We start from the raw sequence: 19,474 nt of genomic DNA, 5'->3' as shown, positions 1-19,474 counted from the left end.
GCCATAATTAAATAATCCAATCCAATCCTTCGTGGATGACTTTCTAAGGGCTATTCTTTGTATACACGTTACACACGGGGAAAACCATGAAAGCGCCCATGTAGCCAGCCCGTTCGCCTGGATTTAAGCCCAGGTCGGAACTACCAGTGTGCAGCGATATTACCGCTTAGCCGCTGGTGGACCCCCCATCTTGAGGAGAAAGATTGCTGTAGTAATGCATCACCGAGGTTAGAATTGTTGCATTTCCAAAGTAGAATGTTGGCCTACCAGCGGCCGAGCGGTAAAAGCCGCTGAACACTGGTAGTTCGTTTCGAGTGCGAACAGGCTGCCTGCATGGTCGTTTTCAAAGTTTTCCTCCATGTGTAAACGTGGATACGAGCTAGTTTTTCTTAAAAGGACTTCCATGGGGCATCCCTCTCTTTCCCTGTTGTGCCCAAGGGCGGAGCACGTAATAACAAAAAAGAATAGCATGTTCTGGCCATGTGCGGATTTTAAATACTATTTGACTTTTGATTGCTTAGACGTTAACACCAATTAGTTATTTATTATTTCTGTTTTTATTTTACATGGGGAAAAAAAAAAAAAAAAACCTCTTCTAGTGTGCTTGTTGATTTTAATAAGCGGATTTGACGTTTCTCAAAATGAAAATTGACGGTTGTGGGGAAAATTTATTGGAGTCATATGCATGCGATTCAGTGAAATTAAATAGTGGTAAATTATGAAATCTGTTCTTTGTTAAATAAATACACAGATCTACACTTGTCGTTAATTTGCGATAAAATGTCTTTTTTTTTTTTTTTTTTAAATTCTTACTGTTAGCTTACACTCTTCCTATATCTTGTTCAAATTTTCAGTCGTTATATTAAACTCTTTTTATTCATCCACTCAAGTTCGAATACATTTTTTTAAACTTGTAGTGGATGACACTTGATGTTAGTACAGTTTTTTCACATATTAAATTTTTAATTTAAATTTTTTTGTGTTTTTAAAATTTTCTTTGTTGACCTAAGTGATTGACTTTAATTTTTTTATTTAATTAATTATTAATTAATTTTCAGTCGTTAATAAAATTTTTCTTATTCATCCACTAAAGTTAAAATACAGTTTTTTCACATATTAAAAATGTTTTAAATTTTTAACTAATTTTTATTGTATTTTTATTTTTAAATTTAAAAAAATTTTTCTTTGTTGACCTAAGTAGGAATTGACCTTAATTTTTTTTTTTTTTTTAAATATTATTTGTTGTCTCTTACTTTGTTGAATTAATAGTGTTTAAGATGCAGCAGCGTAATTCGCAAGTCTGTTCGACTTTAGATGCCATCTTTTTCAATGAGGTTTCATGTTCTGTGTCTTTAATTTTTCCGGAACTAATTTTTAAACAAGCTGGTCTATCATAATTTAGTTTAAAACTTTTAAGACACTTTCGGTATTTACGAAGATCAGATTGTAATTTTTTGTTAATTGTATAACTGTGATATTTTTTAACTTTCTGAAATTTAATAATGAAGTTTTCAGTTTTTTTTTTTTTTTTTTGTCAGTTATGAAGGGAAACATTTCCCGTACTAGTAAAATAATTTTTTATTTAGCATACTGTACTTTAATCCTTTTTACTGTAAGGACACTCTAAAATATTTCAAATGCGCGCTTTTTTTCTTATGATCCCTGCTTTACATAAAACTATACTTTCTTGTTTATTTATTCGGTTTACGAGGGACATTTTGAATATCGATTTCAATCCACGAATAATCCGAGTAAAAGTTAAAGATGTCCACTCGTTTTGTTTACACCTGCCTCATGAGATGAGACGGAGTTGGCGCCTACTTTAAAACAGTTTTTATGTATTTAAGGGGAAACTTTTTTTTTTTCCCCAAGAGCTTTGTATGTCGATAAGTATATCTCGAGGGAAAATTCCTATATGACTAGAGAAGATGGGAGTACTTTTATTTTCTAAGTTATAGTAGATTTCTTAGCTCTTTCAGTTTTGGAACATTCCCTTTAAGAGTTTTGAAGTGTCTGGACTTCTGGAGCTCAGATATACCATCAGCCATACATGATGGGCAGTAGTGTATCTTTAGGAAGCTAGTTTCAAACTCTACATACTTTTTTATCTGCACCTTAAATAGCACATCTCGAGGAAGTTTAGCGGTAAGATGGAGAGGTTGAAATTCACTCTTCGAAGAACTGTCTGCGGTGAGCGGCCACATTTACGTTTTTTAGCGTTTAATTTTGTTCCTTTTCAAATCCTTGCGTTCGTTATACATCTTCTTTTGTTATTCTTTTCGATGGAACTAGGCAAGCTTTTTCTTCAGCTGTCTGAATATTCCATCTGCCATAATGGTTCGAACGATGTCGTCATTGTGATTTCTTTTGTTAAAAAGGCCTTTAGGGTAAAAGAAAATCAGCAAATATGACTCCTATCTTTGAATGAAGAACTGCTGCAAGTTATTAAAAGTAATTTTGTGAGAACTTTGCTGAAATTTTCTTTAATATTGAAAAAATAAATTCTGCTTTGAATGCAGAATCTTCACTGCTGTGCTTCAGCTGTATATATGCGCATTTGTTTGTTAATTAGAATGTTTTACCTTATTTAAAAGAAATGAAGACAAGTGTAATAAATGCAAAGAGCCTTGTTCTTGTAAATCTTGCACTTCAGAGGACTTTACGGCAATTTGAAGGAGTAAGTTGGTTTTCAAATTTAAATGGGATTATGAAGCTATATTCTTACTTTTCTGAACTTTCATGTTTAAGAAATTAGTTGTAAAGTGAAATTTATCATTTGATATCTCCAAAATCAAACGGCAATAAAGGAAAGTTCGCAGCCGAATTTTTAAAATTCTTTTGTTAAGCTCTAGGATAGGAAATGCTCACAATTAGGATTTAATTACTTACAACGTTACATGAAATGGCTAAAAGTACGTATGTTGCGATTGTTACAAATATTATAATTCCCTCCTCTACCCCACCACATAGTTGATTCTTTCATAAGAAATAAATATGCATTTACGTAGTTACAATATGAGTTGTATTAGAATAAGATGCGTTCGTTTTAATTCTTTAGCGTTTAATCGTATAAAATGAATATCTTATTAATTACAATAATCAGTTAACTTAGAAGCTGGAAATAAGAATGAAAAAATCAGCTCTACTGACTTGTCTAAGATCAGTTGTATAAATGACATGTGGAGGAATACGTTCTCATTACGTCCTTTTCTCCTAGATGCAGTTAATGAAGTTCTTAATTATTCCTTTCGTGTATGTCATAATTAAATAATTTATGTGTAATTCTGTGTTTATGAATGTGTGTTAATTATTAAAAAAACACGGTAAAAGTGATTCTAAATATTGTCTGTGTTTTATGGCAAAGCAACGTTCAGTTCCCCCCCCTCTACAATAATTTTTCCTGTTTGAATAGTTATCTTAATCATCATAAATATTTCACCGTTATATCATCATATTTTGCCGCACCTTTATTGCCCCCCCACCCCCAAAAAATGACAGTTTTCTTTAAGAGTTTTCTTGAAAATTTAGAAACGGCAATGCAGCTGATTTCACTGGAGATATTGTAGCTTTGAAATTTATAACAACTTTTGCAAATTCTCTAAAATAATTCTGCTAGTTCATATTCTCCAACTCTTTCTTTTAATGATATTAATTGAGAAATAACTGTAAAATAAAGAATATGTTTCATGAAATAATTACTAAATTATGAGTTTTTGCCTGTAGAACATAGAGGTTATAAAATGTAGACTTAAGATATATTTCGTGTTTTGATTTTTTAAATGATTTTAAAACCGAATGGTAGTATTATAGGGTAATTATTTTTAAATGAGAGTAATTTGTAAGCAGTGCAAAATAATCTTTGATTTTGGTATAAAGTGCTGGTAAATAGAAGTATTAAAAATGGGAGGGTCCCAAAATTTTTATTGTTTCTGTGCATAAAAATGGCTCCCATCGCTGTTTAAAAATATGTTGAAGCACTTTTGTAACTCGATTTTCCAATTTTTCAGGACTTAATACGTTTACGTAAATGTATAAAAGGCGCTTCAAAAGTAAACTGTTATTTTTTACCCCTTTGGTCTTTGGAATCGTAAAGTGTTGCAACTCAAATTGCCCGAAATTCATGTTATAGCATTGCTTTGTAGTAAAACGCACTAACACCCTTTTAAAGTACATTTGTACGGCAAAACAAGAACAGAGTTCTCACTGTAATACCTTAGCATAAAAGCGTGTTGGATCTTTATGCTTCATATTTAACTTATATTAATTTATCCTTGTTAATGTAAGATGTCGGGAGTCGGGACATGTATGCCTGCTAACCACATAAATTTGCCGAATAGTTACCAGAAAACTACCATCTCCCTTTTTATTTTTTGGTGTAAAATCTATCTGTCTTATATTTACTTATATTGAATTCATTCTAAGGTCACCTTTTTGCATTTGTGGGACTTTTTATAAGCTTTTATTTAGTTTATTTATGGTGTTTCATGGTGGGTGGATTTTGTCATCGGTTTTTAACCTCCTTCCTGACTAGCTATCGAGCTCAAATTTTGTGCACACACTGTTTTTCCATGACAATGCAATGTAGTGAAAGGATTTTTTTTTTTTTTGAAAAGTCGGTTTAGATTTCTTTAAATTCAATGTTTAAACGATTTTTGAGCATGTCTTTATTTAACCAGGGAATTAAGCATACCAGAATTTTACTGTTTGCACCATCGAATAGAGCGGGGAAAATATTATACAAAAATTATGTGAAAAGTGTAATTTTATTTCTGAATTTTTTTTAATTACTCGATTTTTAGACTGTTTCATATTTATGATTTTAAAGTTTCAATATCTAAAATTATATCGGATGTGAAGTTTTAGAATTTTCACCGATTATAAAATAAATTATCACCCTAATGCAATTTATTGTATTAAATTGCATGCAATTTAAACCTATGAACTTTATAATTTTGATGAAGTTTATCATTGTTAATGCTGTACTCTTGTTCATGCTTATTCTTTAAATTTTAGAAATGTTTCTAATGTCTAATTATTGAAACATTAGATGTGCTTTGACTAGAAGTGGTAATTTAAATGTACATGGTATAGCTATACTTCGTGTATATTCACAAAAAAAAAAAAAAAAAAAAAAAAAAAAAAATGTAAGTTTAATTTGCTCGAGTTGGGCATATTTATTTAATTAATGTGTAAATTTTCTGCTTTACAACCAAAAGAGGAAGAAAAGCGTTTTAAAAACATACGTAATTCATAATTGACGTTATATCCTGTATGTTTCCAATGGTGTGCTTTTTTTCCAGGGGAGGGTAAGACTCAGATTATGAGAATTTATTTTTAATCATGTTATCATTGCTATGTTATCTTGTAGAATCATTACATTTGTCGAAGCAGGAAGTATGACAAACAGGCAATGTCCTCACTGGGATTTTAACTGTGGATTCTAACTGCTAGCCAGAGGTGCTTCCAAATTACATTATGAAGGCACACAGTAGGGAAAGAGAAAATACTTTACAGTTTTTTCTTAACCATTTATGAATAGAGATTTTAGGAATTTGGTGTTGGTATGATTAATATAATCTACACGAATGAATTAAAAGAAAAAGGTGTCATTTCTATATATCTGTTCAATAAAAGAGGTGCTAATAGATGTAATATTTGTATGTAATAAAAAATAAATAATTTTTTCCTTAAAACTTAACAGACAGATAAAGGGCTTAGATTAAATTTAAGTAGTGTTAAAAATATTAGTCATAAAAATACAAATCAATCAAATTACCGTAATTTCCGGAAGAAAGGCCGCATCAGCGTAAACGCCGCACTCGAGAAAAATGGCGGGAAAAAAATTAAAATTACACAGAAACCCCGCAATAGATTAAATTGCGCGTGACATCGTCGTGGGTCGTATAGATGCAAAAACTCAACCTAAGTCCTGATATATGACATACCAGTTAAGAAAAATGCATGAAATGAAACCATAACTCAAAAATAAATTAAAGGTAAGGAATGTATAGCTTCTGTGCCGTTTAGAGACATTTTCAAAAATTTTCCGTTCCCTAATTAAAAACTATCCAACAAGTACTTGTACCCTAACTGATGGGATCTGTATTTGGCAGAATTCCAAGAAAAATCAATTCATGCTGAAGGGGAAATACGTCAGAGTTCGTTATTGCGAGGCAGGTGGAGTCGTGTCCGCCTTTGAAAAAAATTGCAGAAAAGGCAGGGGTGGAAAGAGGATGGGTTCTGGAAGATTCATCGAATGGCAGAGGAGAGAGACTATTCAAACTGATGAGAATGTTGATTTGAAAGGGGGAAGAATGTTATTGTTCTGAGATCTCGTTTAGGGTGAATAAGGCATGTAGGTCCGTTCAAGGGAAAGAACGTAAACAAAATAACGTTCCCAAAAAGCAACTGAGTGGTCTTTTGTGTGGGAACAGCACCAATCTATGCACAATGACAAGGCCATAAAAACTATGTACAATGACCATCATAGGAAATATTTTATTTTTAGTGCACCTAAACTCCGCATGGGTAGAAACGCCACACCCGCTGAAAATTTAAATTTTAAACACGTAAACGCCGTGGCGTTTCTTCCGGAAATTACGGTAAATTAAAACTGCTATTTCAACCAAATTTAGGTAACATGCATAAAATTCCCTTCCCTCAAGAGAAGGGCAACATTGTATCAGAACATAGGAGATGAAAGTATAATTGTAATGGAAGCATTACAAAGCTTGCAAAAGATTACTCTGGTTTAAAAAACCAGTGCGAGTTTTATTTTCCTATGCTAATTTTTTTTTTTGAATTTTTGAATTTAGTTTTGAATTTAAAACAATATTTTTATTTATTTTTTTTTTCATTTTAATTCTAATAACCTTCAGAAAAATAATTATCTCTATAATAAGTTGCATATGAGTGTAAATTGGATTATTAGCATTTGCTGATGATGGAAGAATGATGCCATTGCATCGTGCAATGAGTAGGATGCTATCACATCATTTTCCTAGAACTTAGAGAACATTTAATATCAAATCATAACTTTAGTGTACAGGTGTGTTCTCTGCTGTATTCAAATAATGTAATTTAACCTGACTTCAATTACTTAAAAATATTAATTCATTTTACAAAATGCATAATTATGTTGATTATAATCTACTGTTTCAGATTCTTAATTCTTTCTTATGAAAACTTATTTTCAGTGGTTATTAGGTATTAAAATAGTTTGAATTTAAAAGTGTGTAATTATATTTTATTTATTTAACATATTTTTTCACATAGGATTTACAGAGAGAAATAGAATCTCAAAGGGATCTCCACCAAACTTTAAGTGAAAGGAGTAGCCACTTGTTGCAAAGTCTGGAAAGTCAAGATGATGCTTTGCTTCTTGGGCGTAAATTACAGGAAATGAATCATAGGTGGAATGCCCTCAGGCTGAAAACGGTGTCACTCAGGTACTTTTATATGTCACTGTCATAAGCAAATAATTCAATTTTAACTTCATTACAATACTAATACATTGAATAAAAGTCAGGTCTGGAAATAAATCTTTTAAATTTTTAGCTTTGCTGTATGAATTATGTAAATATTCAGAATTATTATATTTCAGAAATCGTTTAGAAAGTAGTGCAGATCAGTGGAATCAACTTCTTTTGTCATTAAGAGAACTAACTGAATGGGTAATAAAAAAGGAAACAGAATTATCTGCTCAACCTGCTATTGGTGGAGATGTTGGTTGTATAGTTAAACAGCAAGATGAGCACAGGGCTTTCCGAAGGCAGCTCGACGACAAAAGACCTGTTGTAGAAAGTAGTCTTCTGGCAGGTAGACATTATGTTGCAAAAGAACCACCTCTTTCTGATACCAGTGATTCAGAAGGTTAGTGTACTTCCTTTTATTAGTTGTAAAATGCAACCATTTCCTAAGTGAAAGCAATGAAATACTTATAGACATATGTAAACATAGCATATGAAATTGTTCGATTGTGATTTATTTTGTAGCAAAAGAATTTGAAGGTGATAGTCGGGGTTATCGCAGTGCTGAAGAACAAGCAAGAGAAATCACTCGAAGTATTAGGAGGGAAGTTAAAAAGCTGTCAGACAAATGGAATGGTCTATTACAAAGAACAGAACAGAGACAGAAGCGACTTGATGATGTTCTAGTGGCAAGTAATATTTTACTTATTTGAAGGGTATAAGTAGATGTCAGTTGTGTAAAATGAAAAAATAAAGTTTATAACAAAATAAATGGCTAATTCTAAATCTTACAAGGTCAGTGGTTTCAAAATTTCATAAACATATTACAGTACAAAATCCGTATTCCGGATTAGGGTTTTTTCCGAATTATAGATCATCAATTTAAATCTGGTAAGATGGCATGCAGAAATTATACAATTAAAAATATGAAACCATGATTTATGAAATAAAGAGCAATTATGATCTGAAGAGTATCAAAATTTACAAAAAAAAGCTTAATATTTATTTGTTTACTTTATTAAACATTTCTTTCAACGCGCACATGCATAAAGCATGCATTACGCATAGTCGAAATTAGAAAATTGCAAACAGAAAATTATTTGATGTGTATTCGTTATATTTATAATGAGGAGGAAATTGATTTAAATTATATCAAAGACGAAGTACATCAAGATGAAATACTACACTTAGTAAGGAATTATAAGCTGAATAAAAAAAAAAAATTCCTTGAAGATGAGGATAGTGCTGACAAATCAACTTCCAGTTCATTGCACGCCGCGACGTTCTCCCTCCCTCCCCCCGCAGAGCAGCATGAAATTGATAAACAGATTTCGGAATGGTTAGAGAAACAAATTATTAAGCTGTTCTGATTATGCAAGTAATAGCGTGCTAAATTTAAAAAAAAAAAAAAAAAAAAAAAAAAAAAAAAAATTGCAGTTCATTTAGACTATGTCTGGACTTAAATGACACTTAAAACCTGGTGAATTCCTTTCCGAATATTTAATTGCTATGCGTGAAATAGCCAGTCGCGGTTCTGTTGATGTTTCATCAATTCTTGATTATGTAATCAATGGAATACCTGATCAGAGTAGTAGCAAAATTATTTTGTATGGGTGTAAAACTATTTCTGAATTCAAAGAGAAAAATATATGAGAAAATCCGCGTTCCAGATACGAAGAATAAGGGTTATTCAAGTGCTAACACACAAAATATGCATGCGCTATACCTAATAAGAGTAAAGAACCAAGGTGTTATAACTGTGGAAGTATAGGGCGCGTAATGTATGCACATGCGTAAAGCATACAAAAAAAAAAAAAAAGGTTTGTGGCTTTGAGGTCTGGATAATGGACGTCCGAATTACGGACTTTGTACTGTATTTTTTAACTCTTGCATGAGCAGTAGTATTTCTTCTAGCTCATTGTATCTAGCATTAAAATAAAAGTTATTACACTGATGTTTGTAATATTCTGTTGTTATTAAAAACATTGACATTTATACTATTAAATTCTTATACAATATATTAAACTGGCTCCCACAATACAATATATATGTAGAATTTTTATGTGCTGTGCTGTGTATATTTCTAAACTTTTGTTTAAATTTGATATATATTTCTAAAAGAATTTCTTTTAATTTTCATTGTTGACAGCTGTATGAGCTGTATACATCTTTTCCTCTTGTCATTATATTTAAATCATCAAAAGGATCAATTAAATCTAAACTGAACTTTAACATCCATTTTTGCTAGGTTAACTAAGTAGTTTATACTTAGTTGTTAATTCTCGATCTCCAGTCATATAGCCACTTATGAATGGGCTCATGATTACACATAATTGAATCTAGGGTTATGTCTGCTAAAAGACTGACATCTGTGATGGCTAAATGTCTGTCTCGTCCATTTTTCACAGAGAAGCATCCCAAAGATGAATTTCAAGAGTTTTTTACTCATCATGCATTCTAGAAAGAATTTTCTGATTCACTGATTTAAAATGGCCCTATTTTTCTCAGATACTACAGTGGCATATGCATATGCCTAATCTAGGATTTAATATCAAACATAGAGCAAACAACATAGCAGGTGGCCTGTGCTACTCATATGCCTTTTAAAGTGGCAATTATCATATTATCCAACTCAGTGGAGACATAAATCATTTGCTGCAAATTTTTGAATTTTAAGGTGTCTTAAGTGGTATTAGTATGCAGCTGTGGGGCCTCTTCAAACGGATTTTAAGAGATTAAATCCACATTTATTGTATCTTATGTAAGATAGGTACAGTCAAAAGTCGTTAATTCGGACACCTATAATCCGGACCTCAAAGCTAAAAACTTTCTGCGCATGCGCCGCGTTCACACATGTGCATAGGCGTTTATGCGCGCACGTAAGACCTTTACGACTGCGCATATGGTTGTGCGCAATCGCAGAATACGTTTTCGCATGCACGTTTTGTGTATAACGGACGGTATAAGCTAAAATTATCTAATTATATATTTCAGTTAATGTTGATGATTGCGTTGTTCCTTAATCTTCGAATTGGATCTGGCTTATTATTTTTTGCAGACTGTAAGAGCAATTTTATAAAAGTAAACTTGAACTTTCGATTAGGTCAAATAGAATTTCCGATGCTGGAGCTCCCAAAAGATCTACAAAACAAAAGTATGTTTCGATGTCCATCAAACAAAAAGTGGAATTGCTGCAGAAAATGGATAAAGACACGAAGAAGGTGACAGAGAGGTTAGTGAAAACGAAAAAATTTCGATTGACAAGTTAGTCGGTATTCTCGGCACAGCTATTACGGGACTTGAACAGCGGAACTTTGTAACTGAACAAGAAATTATGTCTGTTTATAGAATTAAAGAGAAAGTATTATCACATAAAACGAAGCAACTTAAACAACTTACATTGAAAGAAATGCGTAATAAAGTAAACAAATAAATATTAAGCTTTTTTTTTTGTAAATTTTGATACCCTTTAGATATTAATTGCTCTTTATTTCATAAATTACGGTTTCATATTTTTAATTTTAGAATTTCTGCATGCCATCTTACGAAATTTAAACTGATGATCTATAATCCGGAAAAATCGATAATCCGAAATCGACGAAGTCCCGACGAGTCCGGATTAACGACTTTTGACTGTATTATACATATCTGTGTATTTTGTAATTAGATTCATTATTCACATGAAATAGTAGTAATAATTACAGATTGATTTTACAGAAAATGCAGACCTTACAAAGAGCAATGGATGATCTTAACACAAGGCTGCATTCAGCTGAGACTGCAAAATCTAAGTGGCCTCCAGTTTCTGAATTTGTCTTAGACCAACTGCCTGAACAAGTTGATGAACTTAAAGTAAGTAAAATAAAATGCATTAACTTAATTTACAAAAAACGAAATTGTTATCAGTTGGAATATATATATATATATGATCTAGCTAGAAGATCTAGTTTAGGAAAAAATGTGATAAACTATATTTCCCCCCCCCCCCGTTTTTATTTTTACTTGATATTTATCATTATATAAGCCCACAGAAAACATTAAGGTTCAGCCTTTGATTTGTTTGTAAGTTACTATTTTAGTTAGAATGACAGATTTACTACATTTCATACAAAACATTGTTTTCTTTCATAAATGCTGTTCTTATTTTGAATTGTATAAGTAATCTTATGGTAATAAGTAGTAATGTGCTATTAAAAGTGAATCATCATGTGCATCAGTTAGCCTATTATAAGTATGATGATGATTATGTAAAAATGGATTGCAAATGTATGCATTTTAATGTTCATTGAAAAGTGAAATAAATACTTTTTAATAAATCATATATTACATAATGATTTCTCTATAGCGAATAAAACAGTTATGTATAAAGAAACATAATGTTAATTTTGTAAAACACTCCTGATGCTTTTGTTTATATGTTGCTGCAGTAATAAAATCTTTTTGTATGTAATCTGGATCATTCAAAAATTATCAGAAATATTAAATTGCTTTACTGGAGTTTTTTAGACTTGAAGAATTAAAAAATCTGAAATATTGATTACCTATATAAAGCAAAATTACACTTAATTGTTTATATAAATACTAATGTACTCGTTTTGTAAAGAGCTTGAAAACTGATTATAGAACTATGTCACATTTTTGTCTTAATATTTTTAATGTTTCTGTAATAAGCAAGAAATTTAATTTCAAAAATTTTTTCTAATGTAAAAATAAACATATTTGGTATCTGCTTAGGCATTTAAGGATCGTACTGCACCCCTTCAAATGCATGTTGATGAGGTGAATGAGGCTGCTGCTCGCATTACGGGTTGTAATGTATTGCTGTCTCACTCTAATCTCAATAGACTAGAAGAACTAAATACACGATGGAGATTACTGCAGTTAGCTGTTGATGATCGACGTAAACAATTAGAGCACTGTTTGTTAGATCAGGGCTCAGCTCAGCAGCAATTTTTGAGTGGTAAGTCATTTGAAATTGATGTAATTACTTTTCCTTGTAAAGCTTTAAAATGTTCAGTTAAGAGTGTAAAATTAATAAATTGTTAATTAGATAATTAAATTCAAAAGTATAATTGATTTCAGTTAAGATAGTCATTATTACATATAATAGTGTATTTCATTTTAAGAGGAAAATGAGTCTTGAAATCTCTGCTTTTGCATAGTTAAAGTATTAAAATTGTGCGATAAGAAAAAAACTGCAGAATGGTATGTTTGGATGTACCAACATAAATTTATCATTTGTGTCTATGCATTTCAGAGCTATAACATCCCCTTTGAAAGTTCTTTTGGGGGGGCAGGGTTGATGGGTGTGTAGTCATAAGATTGGGCTGTATATTTTTTTTTAGTATCAGAAGAAGTATAACATATTTTAGTCCAATCAGATAGTTCAAAAGAAGCTTTTGTATTATTCAACTGAAGTTGTACTTTCTTGTATGCAAAATACGTTTTAAAATATTAGTATTAATAACTGGCACATTGTTTCTAATTATCAGTTGTCTGTACTGGTACTTTTAAATTATTTTTTCTTACAGTGTGTATAGTTCTGCATTAATAAAGCAGAATAATTATTTTTTTAAGTTAAATCCGAGGTCACTTTTGGTTGAGTGATCGAAGCTTCAGGACAATTGTTGTTAATTTTGAATTTAGCTCCCAGTGAAATATGTTGTCTGTATGTTATTTTAATGATTTTTCTTGTTGAGAATTTTCAGTAATATAATTAATAAATTTTTGGGTGTTTTGTAAGGAATATTTATATTTTTAACTGTCTTGTATCTGTTCATTATAACATTTTGCTTGAATTTTCTGGACATTGATTGGGGAGCTTAAACATTTAGTGGTACAAATTGTTAAAATTATATTGCTGTATACACATTTATTTCTGGTTGCAAGATTTATCATTAATTCTATTGATGCATCATATACTAAAGTTGAGTGCTTTACCTATTATAGAAATTTTGTAAGTATAAAGTTCACTCAGATTATCAAAGGTTCTTTTCTGAAAAATATATACTTGAAATGAATTAATATTTTACTTTAATATTAATTAGCATTAATTATATTTTTAATCAATTCCAAATAGGGTAATTTTTGTTATAGGTGATTGAGAAAGTTTTAATTTCATAATTTTTGAAAAATAAAAACACCATTCTAAGCTATAAAAGTTGAAGGGTATGTTGTAGTTCAGGAAGGAAAATGTTTCAGTTTCATTTAATTATATGTTTTGTTACTTTTTTTTTTAATTCTTAAATGAAGAAATTTTACCTGACATTGTTTTTCCATAGCTTCTGTTACTCATCCGTGGGAAAGAGCTGTTGCTGGAAACAAAGTGCCTTATTATGTAAAGTAAGTTCTATTTGTGTAAAATACATATAATGGATTTAAGTTTTGAACTGTATGAAAATAAATAATCCCTGAATGTCTCAACATTTATTTATTTCAGTCATCTAACTGAAACTACTCATTGGGACCATCCAAAAATGATTGAACTAATGGATTCATTAGGTATGCCCTGAAAATTTCTTGCCTTAAGAAATTTTAGTTCTATATATGTTTCAGATGCCAAATATATTTTAAAATGCTCAGATGGGTAAAATTGTAAAATTTAGTTGATATTGTTTCTGATTTATTTTAATAATAAGAATAATTATGAATTAGGATGAAGATAAATGAGTTAAAAAAATTAATGTGAGTTATTTTTTAACCTTTTTTCTTCAATAATCAATCTTTTTATTTTAATTTTCCTTCTTGAAGATTTCCATAATGAAATCAACAAAAGTCTCTTTGAATTGTCTGTTCTCTTTAATTCATTATGCTTACCCTTTCCCTCTCCAAATAGTTCTTTCTGCTGTAGTATCAGTACAGGCTTCTTTCTCTCTCTCTCTCTCTCTTTTTTTTTTTTTTTTTCTCTCTCTCAATAATTAACTTTTTAGATCTGATGCTATGATTCGTATTGGAAAATTCTTTAAAGTGCTTTTATCCAAACTGCTGCATGCCTCAGAGCAGATTGTAGCTTATTAATTAGGCATAATTATCTACTCAAATTAATAATTCAGGTTTAAAGGCAGATCTTTTTTTCAATAACTATATAAAGGAGAAGCAGAAGCATCCATCCTTTTAGCTTCCATGGGCCACATTGGAAGATGAGATATTTTGGGCCATACAAATTACTTTTTACATCATGGCAGCTCAGTGTCTCCCAGATAAGTGAATGACACAGTTGCATAGCTTTCATTGAAAATTCTGGGTTTGCTGTGAAAGAAAGTTTTGACTACTGAAAGAAAGTTTTGAATTTCACCTCTAGGAGAGAAATGTGTGGTGTTAATGGCATTAGTTCAAATTTTCTGATTTTTAATATTTTTAAGGTACGTAATATAAAAGAAAATGATTCTGTACTAAGCACATGAAATATGCTGTAAGAAACAGTGTTTATTAATATGTTATTAGTTAACATATATTTATTGATTAACATGCAAATGTCAAAAAATTATCAGTTGAATATATTCAAATTTAAATAGATTGTCAATAATATTAAATATTATTAAATCAAATTAATAATGTATCAATTAGATACATTATTAATAATTTGAAAGAAAATAGTATTAAGATGACTATAAAATATCACTTTAATGAAACTGCCTTTATGGTATAGGTAGTATGCTTATGAAGCTACTTATTTGCAGAAATGTGGAAGTTAGAAGACCAGCTAATGTTACATGATGTAACATGAGATAATGAACCATAGCTTTGGAAATAGTCTGCTAAAGATACTTGAAGCATCAATAAAATCTTTTCAAATAAGAAAAAATTACATTCAACCAACACAAATATTAATAATTATCAGAAAAACTAGAATAAGGAAAATGTGCATTATAACAGAACATTTAATTTAATGCTGCCGTGATTAGTAAAGCGGGTGGTAGTTCCAGCTGCCACATCATTGCACTTTGTTTAAGATCGTGAAGAGGATGTGGATGTTTATAAATATTTTGTGCCTTTGGGGTAAGAGGGCATTTAAAATACTATCAAACTGAAAGATCCCTTGAGATGTTGGATCTGTACCTGGTGTGTTCTTTATTAAAATTGGGATGAAGAGTGATAGAACAATAATGTCACCTCTAAAGTACTCATGGCCTACTTAATCAATGATACATGCTATTCTATCCCTCTTAGAAACAACAACATCAGCTAAAATTGTGGACGTGGTCTGAAAGAAATGTTAGCTTAATAGTAATGAATATTAATGATAATCATTTTGTGAATAAGCATTTGGTTTCCCTGCTTTGAAAATAATGCTTGCTTTATATTTTAGCTGAATTAAATGATATACGATACTCTGCATATAGAACAGCAATGAAGCTTCGGACAGTACAAAAAAGAGTTTGCTGTAAGTCACTTTTAATGCACCTTTTTTATTTGTCTTCAAAATTTTCTTTAATTTTTACTAATTAAGATGTTATTTTCACTTTTAGTGGACATGGTGAATATGAATAATGCCATAAATGCTTTTGACCAGCATGGGTTAAGAGCACAGAATGACAAACTAATAAGTGTTCCTGAAATGATTACATGCCTCTCTACTATTTATGAAGGCATTGCCACAGAGAACAATTCGTTAATTAATATTCCTTTGTCCTTGGATTTGTGTCTTAATTGGTTGCTCAACTTGTATGATACGTGAGTTATATTTAAGAATACTTTTAGTTCTTTTCTTTATCTTATTTTTAATAGTCACATATTCATACTCGAAATTCATGTGTAATATGTTCCTTCATCCTAGCATGATGAAGTTTGCTATATTAGTTTCTTCAAGAAATTGTGAGAACTGTGCCAGTTCCCATTTTTATGCAATATTTAGTATTATTTGTTTTAATAATACATAAAAATCTGAAATCGTGATTTATGAAATAATGAATCATTTTAGAGCATATCAAAATTTACCAAAAATTCATGGCAGGTGCCTGATGCAGTTTCTGTGGCTCCTAAATTCTGCTACTAACCACCTCCATTTGTCTTCTTTAAATTCTGCTGCCCGGTGTGGTCATATGAACTCGTGCTGGTTCTGGGTTTATGTGAATAACAAATCAATTATTCATAGTTCAAATAGAACTAAATGTAATCTTTTGGCCTATGAGTATCATTAACAAAATCTACTTTTAGCATATGGAAAGAAATTTTTGTTAAATTTTTGCTGTCAACATTTCTTAGCACATTTAGCTTAAATATGTAAAAATCTGTAATCATCGCTAAGCGTAATGTCAACATAAAAGGTTACCATGCTGTTTCTCAACTACTAATATGTATATATATAAAAGAGGTGTTTAGGTATCGCTCCATGAGTCATTACTCATGTTGTCATGTGTTGATAAACATTTGGTGATGAAAGCAAAATATAATAAATAATAAATAATGATTCATCAAAGGTATGAAATATTACTAGGTGTAAAAATCACTGATGTATCTGTAGAATGTTTTGGTTTGAGATGTATGACCAGCAGTTATGGAGCCAAATTATTGATCATACAAATTTATGCTAAAATGATTGTTCCTTCAGTAACAAGTTATTTTATTTAGTGCTGAAGTGAAATTAAGAATAGAGACACTCCATATATTTTATTATGCACTGTGGGGGGGGATCAAATGCACATTTGTACAACCACACACAAATATATATATATATATAATAAAGAAAAAAAAAAGTTGGTAGTGTCCTTTGACGTCCGGATCTCGGACTTTGTACTCTGAAAACAAATAAAAGGATGCTGCCACCAACTGTTATCACCATTTATTATTTTTGAAGAAATAATATAGGAAATATATATGTAAATGCATAGTGTATTTAACCTTTTATTGGGAATTCTAAAGATATCCAGTGTGAAATGTTGTTAACTTTTGCACACCCAGATATTTAGGTTGGATGGGTGATTTGGATGGATTTTGGAGTCCATAAAAGCAACCAGGACTTGCTGTTCAAATGCGCTATTAACTGCTTTTCAACGTCTCCTTTAATATGCAAAGAGCTTCAAGAGAAAATTATATTAAGTTGTACATGAAGCCCATTAGAAGCATATAAATTTATGATTATTTTTCTATCTTTTTTATTGATAATCACTGTTTGCATAGGCAAAGTGCAATATCTTAAATAATTTATTGTTGTTCTTAATATATGTTTTATTTCCTGATTTAATAACTCTTAATGCACTATCAGAAAATTCAGTCAGTTTAGTTCAGTTGATCATGTATGATAGTGATTTGTCAAACTGGTGAGACAGTAAACTTCAATTTACATGTTCTTTTAAGTTTCTCAAATGTTAGTGTAATAAATTCATAGCAAAACATTTGTAGTTAAAGTTGTCTCCCATGTGGCTTTGTCTTTTAGGTACATTAAAATTTATTTTTCTTACAATATATAATGTTTTAAATTCTGTGACTTATAATAACAAAATTTATTTAAATATTTAATATGTATGTTGTCTATATTATACGTTTATATATTAACACACAATTATTTTTTAGGGTCACTAGAACTGGTTATATTCGTATATTATCTTTCAAAGTTGGAATTATCTTACTTAGCCGAGGCAGCCTGGAAGACAAATTTCGATGTTAGTAAATGGATCATGTATATTTTCATTCAAAAAAGTCAAATTAAAAGATGATTTTTAAGTAAAATGCAAAACCATTTTTTTAATGAAGATTTTGTTCATTAACCATGATAAAGTATTTCCATGTTTTTAAAAGTATGATTTAAGAAATTCTCTCCTTTTTGTAGATTTATTTTGTCTGATTGCTGATGTTAATGGTTGTGCTGATGAAAGGAAATTAGGATTGTTGCTACATGATTGTGTACAGGTATGTTCTTTATGAATTTGTGCTTTTTTACTTCCTTGTATGAAGTAAAGGAAGTATTGTAACTGCGAAAAATATTATCATCATAATATATCATTCGTTGAAATATGCAACGAAAATATCCATTTTTACCACTTTTGAATCCATTTGATCAATGTTTTTGTGTGACATCTGTATGTATAGACAGAATAGAGGACTATTTTTCCCAAAACGGATAGTAAAATGGATTCAGAAGAAATTTTTTCGTGACGTCTGTACGTACATATATTCTCATGTAACTCAAAAACGAATAGCCTCAGAATGTTGAGATTTTTTATGAGGGACTGCTATAACATATAATTATGCGCCTTTGTTTTTGGTCGCAGTCAGGGTCCAAAAATATATGTATATATACCCACTGTCTTACCCAGCTCAGTGTGCTCTGCTCTTTTATCCGTATATGTTGGTAAATTGAGGACTTTTTGCTTTAAAAGTGATTGAATTATGTTATTCTTATGTTCCAGTTAATGTTTGCCTTTAGTTAATCTGCATGTAATAGTTGTAAAATTATCAAAAATGAAAAAAATTTTAACTGTTACTAAGCCTAACAAAGCCGCCATTTGTTTGCATTTGAAGTTTTTAGTTGAATAGTGAATTCAGTTTCTGCACCAGCTTCGTTGCCTTTTTGCCAATTGGGACTAAACATAAACTTTTAGTTTTGTGCACTGAAAAATCAGCCTTCTTGCCTGCTGGCCAAATTGCTTCATTTGCCATAGAAACTAATTTTAATTCTACATTATATATATTATTTTGACTGTTTAAACTGTATTTAGTGTTTTATGTTTTTCTTTGTTTTACAGTTTTTAATGAAGGTGTTTTGAGTTTTTATGTATTTTTGCTTTGCTATTAAGTCAGAACTGAATTGACTGAATGAAAATATATCTCTAAAGAAATTGGAAATAAGTTTAAATGAAATGCTGCAAAAAATGTGTATAATTTTTAATATGCCATACAAGGATGTCATGTGGTTGTCCACATCAGATTTTTTGTTTTGATGCTTAAGATTTCATGCTATCATCATATATAGGTTTCAAAATAAATTATGAAAAGTGTTTCACAGAGGGGAAATATAATTCTAAATTTAAAGGGGGGGGTAGTTTTGAATTACTGTGTTCCAGACA

General features: G+C 30.6%; 1 protein-coding gene across 1 annotated transcript in view; it reads left to right on the top strand.

The window, feature by feature from the left end:
- Dys (Dystrophin) overlaps nt 1-19,474 on the top strand; it is a 670,989-nt gene that overhangs the window by 617,744 nt on the left and 33,771 nt on the right. Inside the window, exons 52-62 of the mRNA XM_085813682.1 lie at nt 7,276-7,448; nt 7,604-7,872; nt 7,995-8,158; nt 11,187-11,321; nt 12,204-12,429; nt 13,751-13,811; nt 13,909-13,970; nt 15,778-15,852; nt 15,938-16,142; nt 17,982-18,070; nt 18,238-18,317. Coding sequence (XP_085669808.1) covers nt 7,276-7,448; nt 7,604-7,872; nt 7,995-8,158; nt 11,187-11,321; nt 12,204-12,429; nt 13,751-13,811; nt 13,909-13,970; nt 15,778-15,852; nt 15,938-16,142; nt 17,982-18,070; nt 18,238-18,317 — 1,539 coding nt within the window. The remainder of the gene's footprint in view (nt 1-7,275; nt 7,449-7,603; nt 7,873-7,994; nt 8,159-11,186; nt 11,322-12,203; nt 12,430-13,750; nt 13,812-13,908; nt 13,971-15,777; nt 15,853-15,937; nt 16,143-17,981; nt 18,071-18,237; nt 18,318-19,474) is intronic.

The sequence above is a fragment of the Stegodyphus dumicola genome, chromosome 3 (assembly GCF_044657685.1).
Source record: "Stegodyphus dumicola isolate Sdum_Otavi_A_Nest chromosome 3, ASM4465768v1".
NCBI classification, from domain to species: Eukaryota; Metazoa; Arthropoda; class Arachnida; order Araneae; family Eresidae; genus Stegodyphus; species Stegodyphus dumicola.
This window is presented reverse-complemented; position numbering and strand designations above follow the sequence as displayed.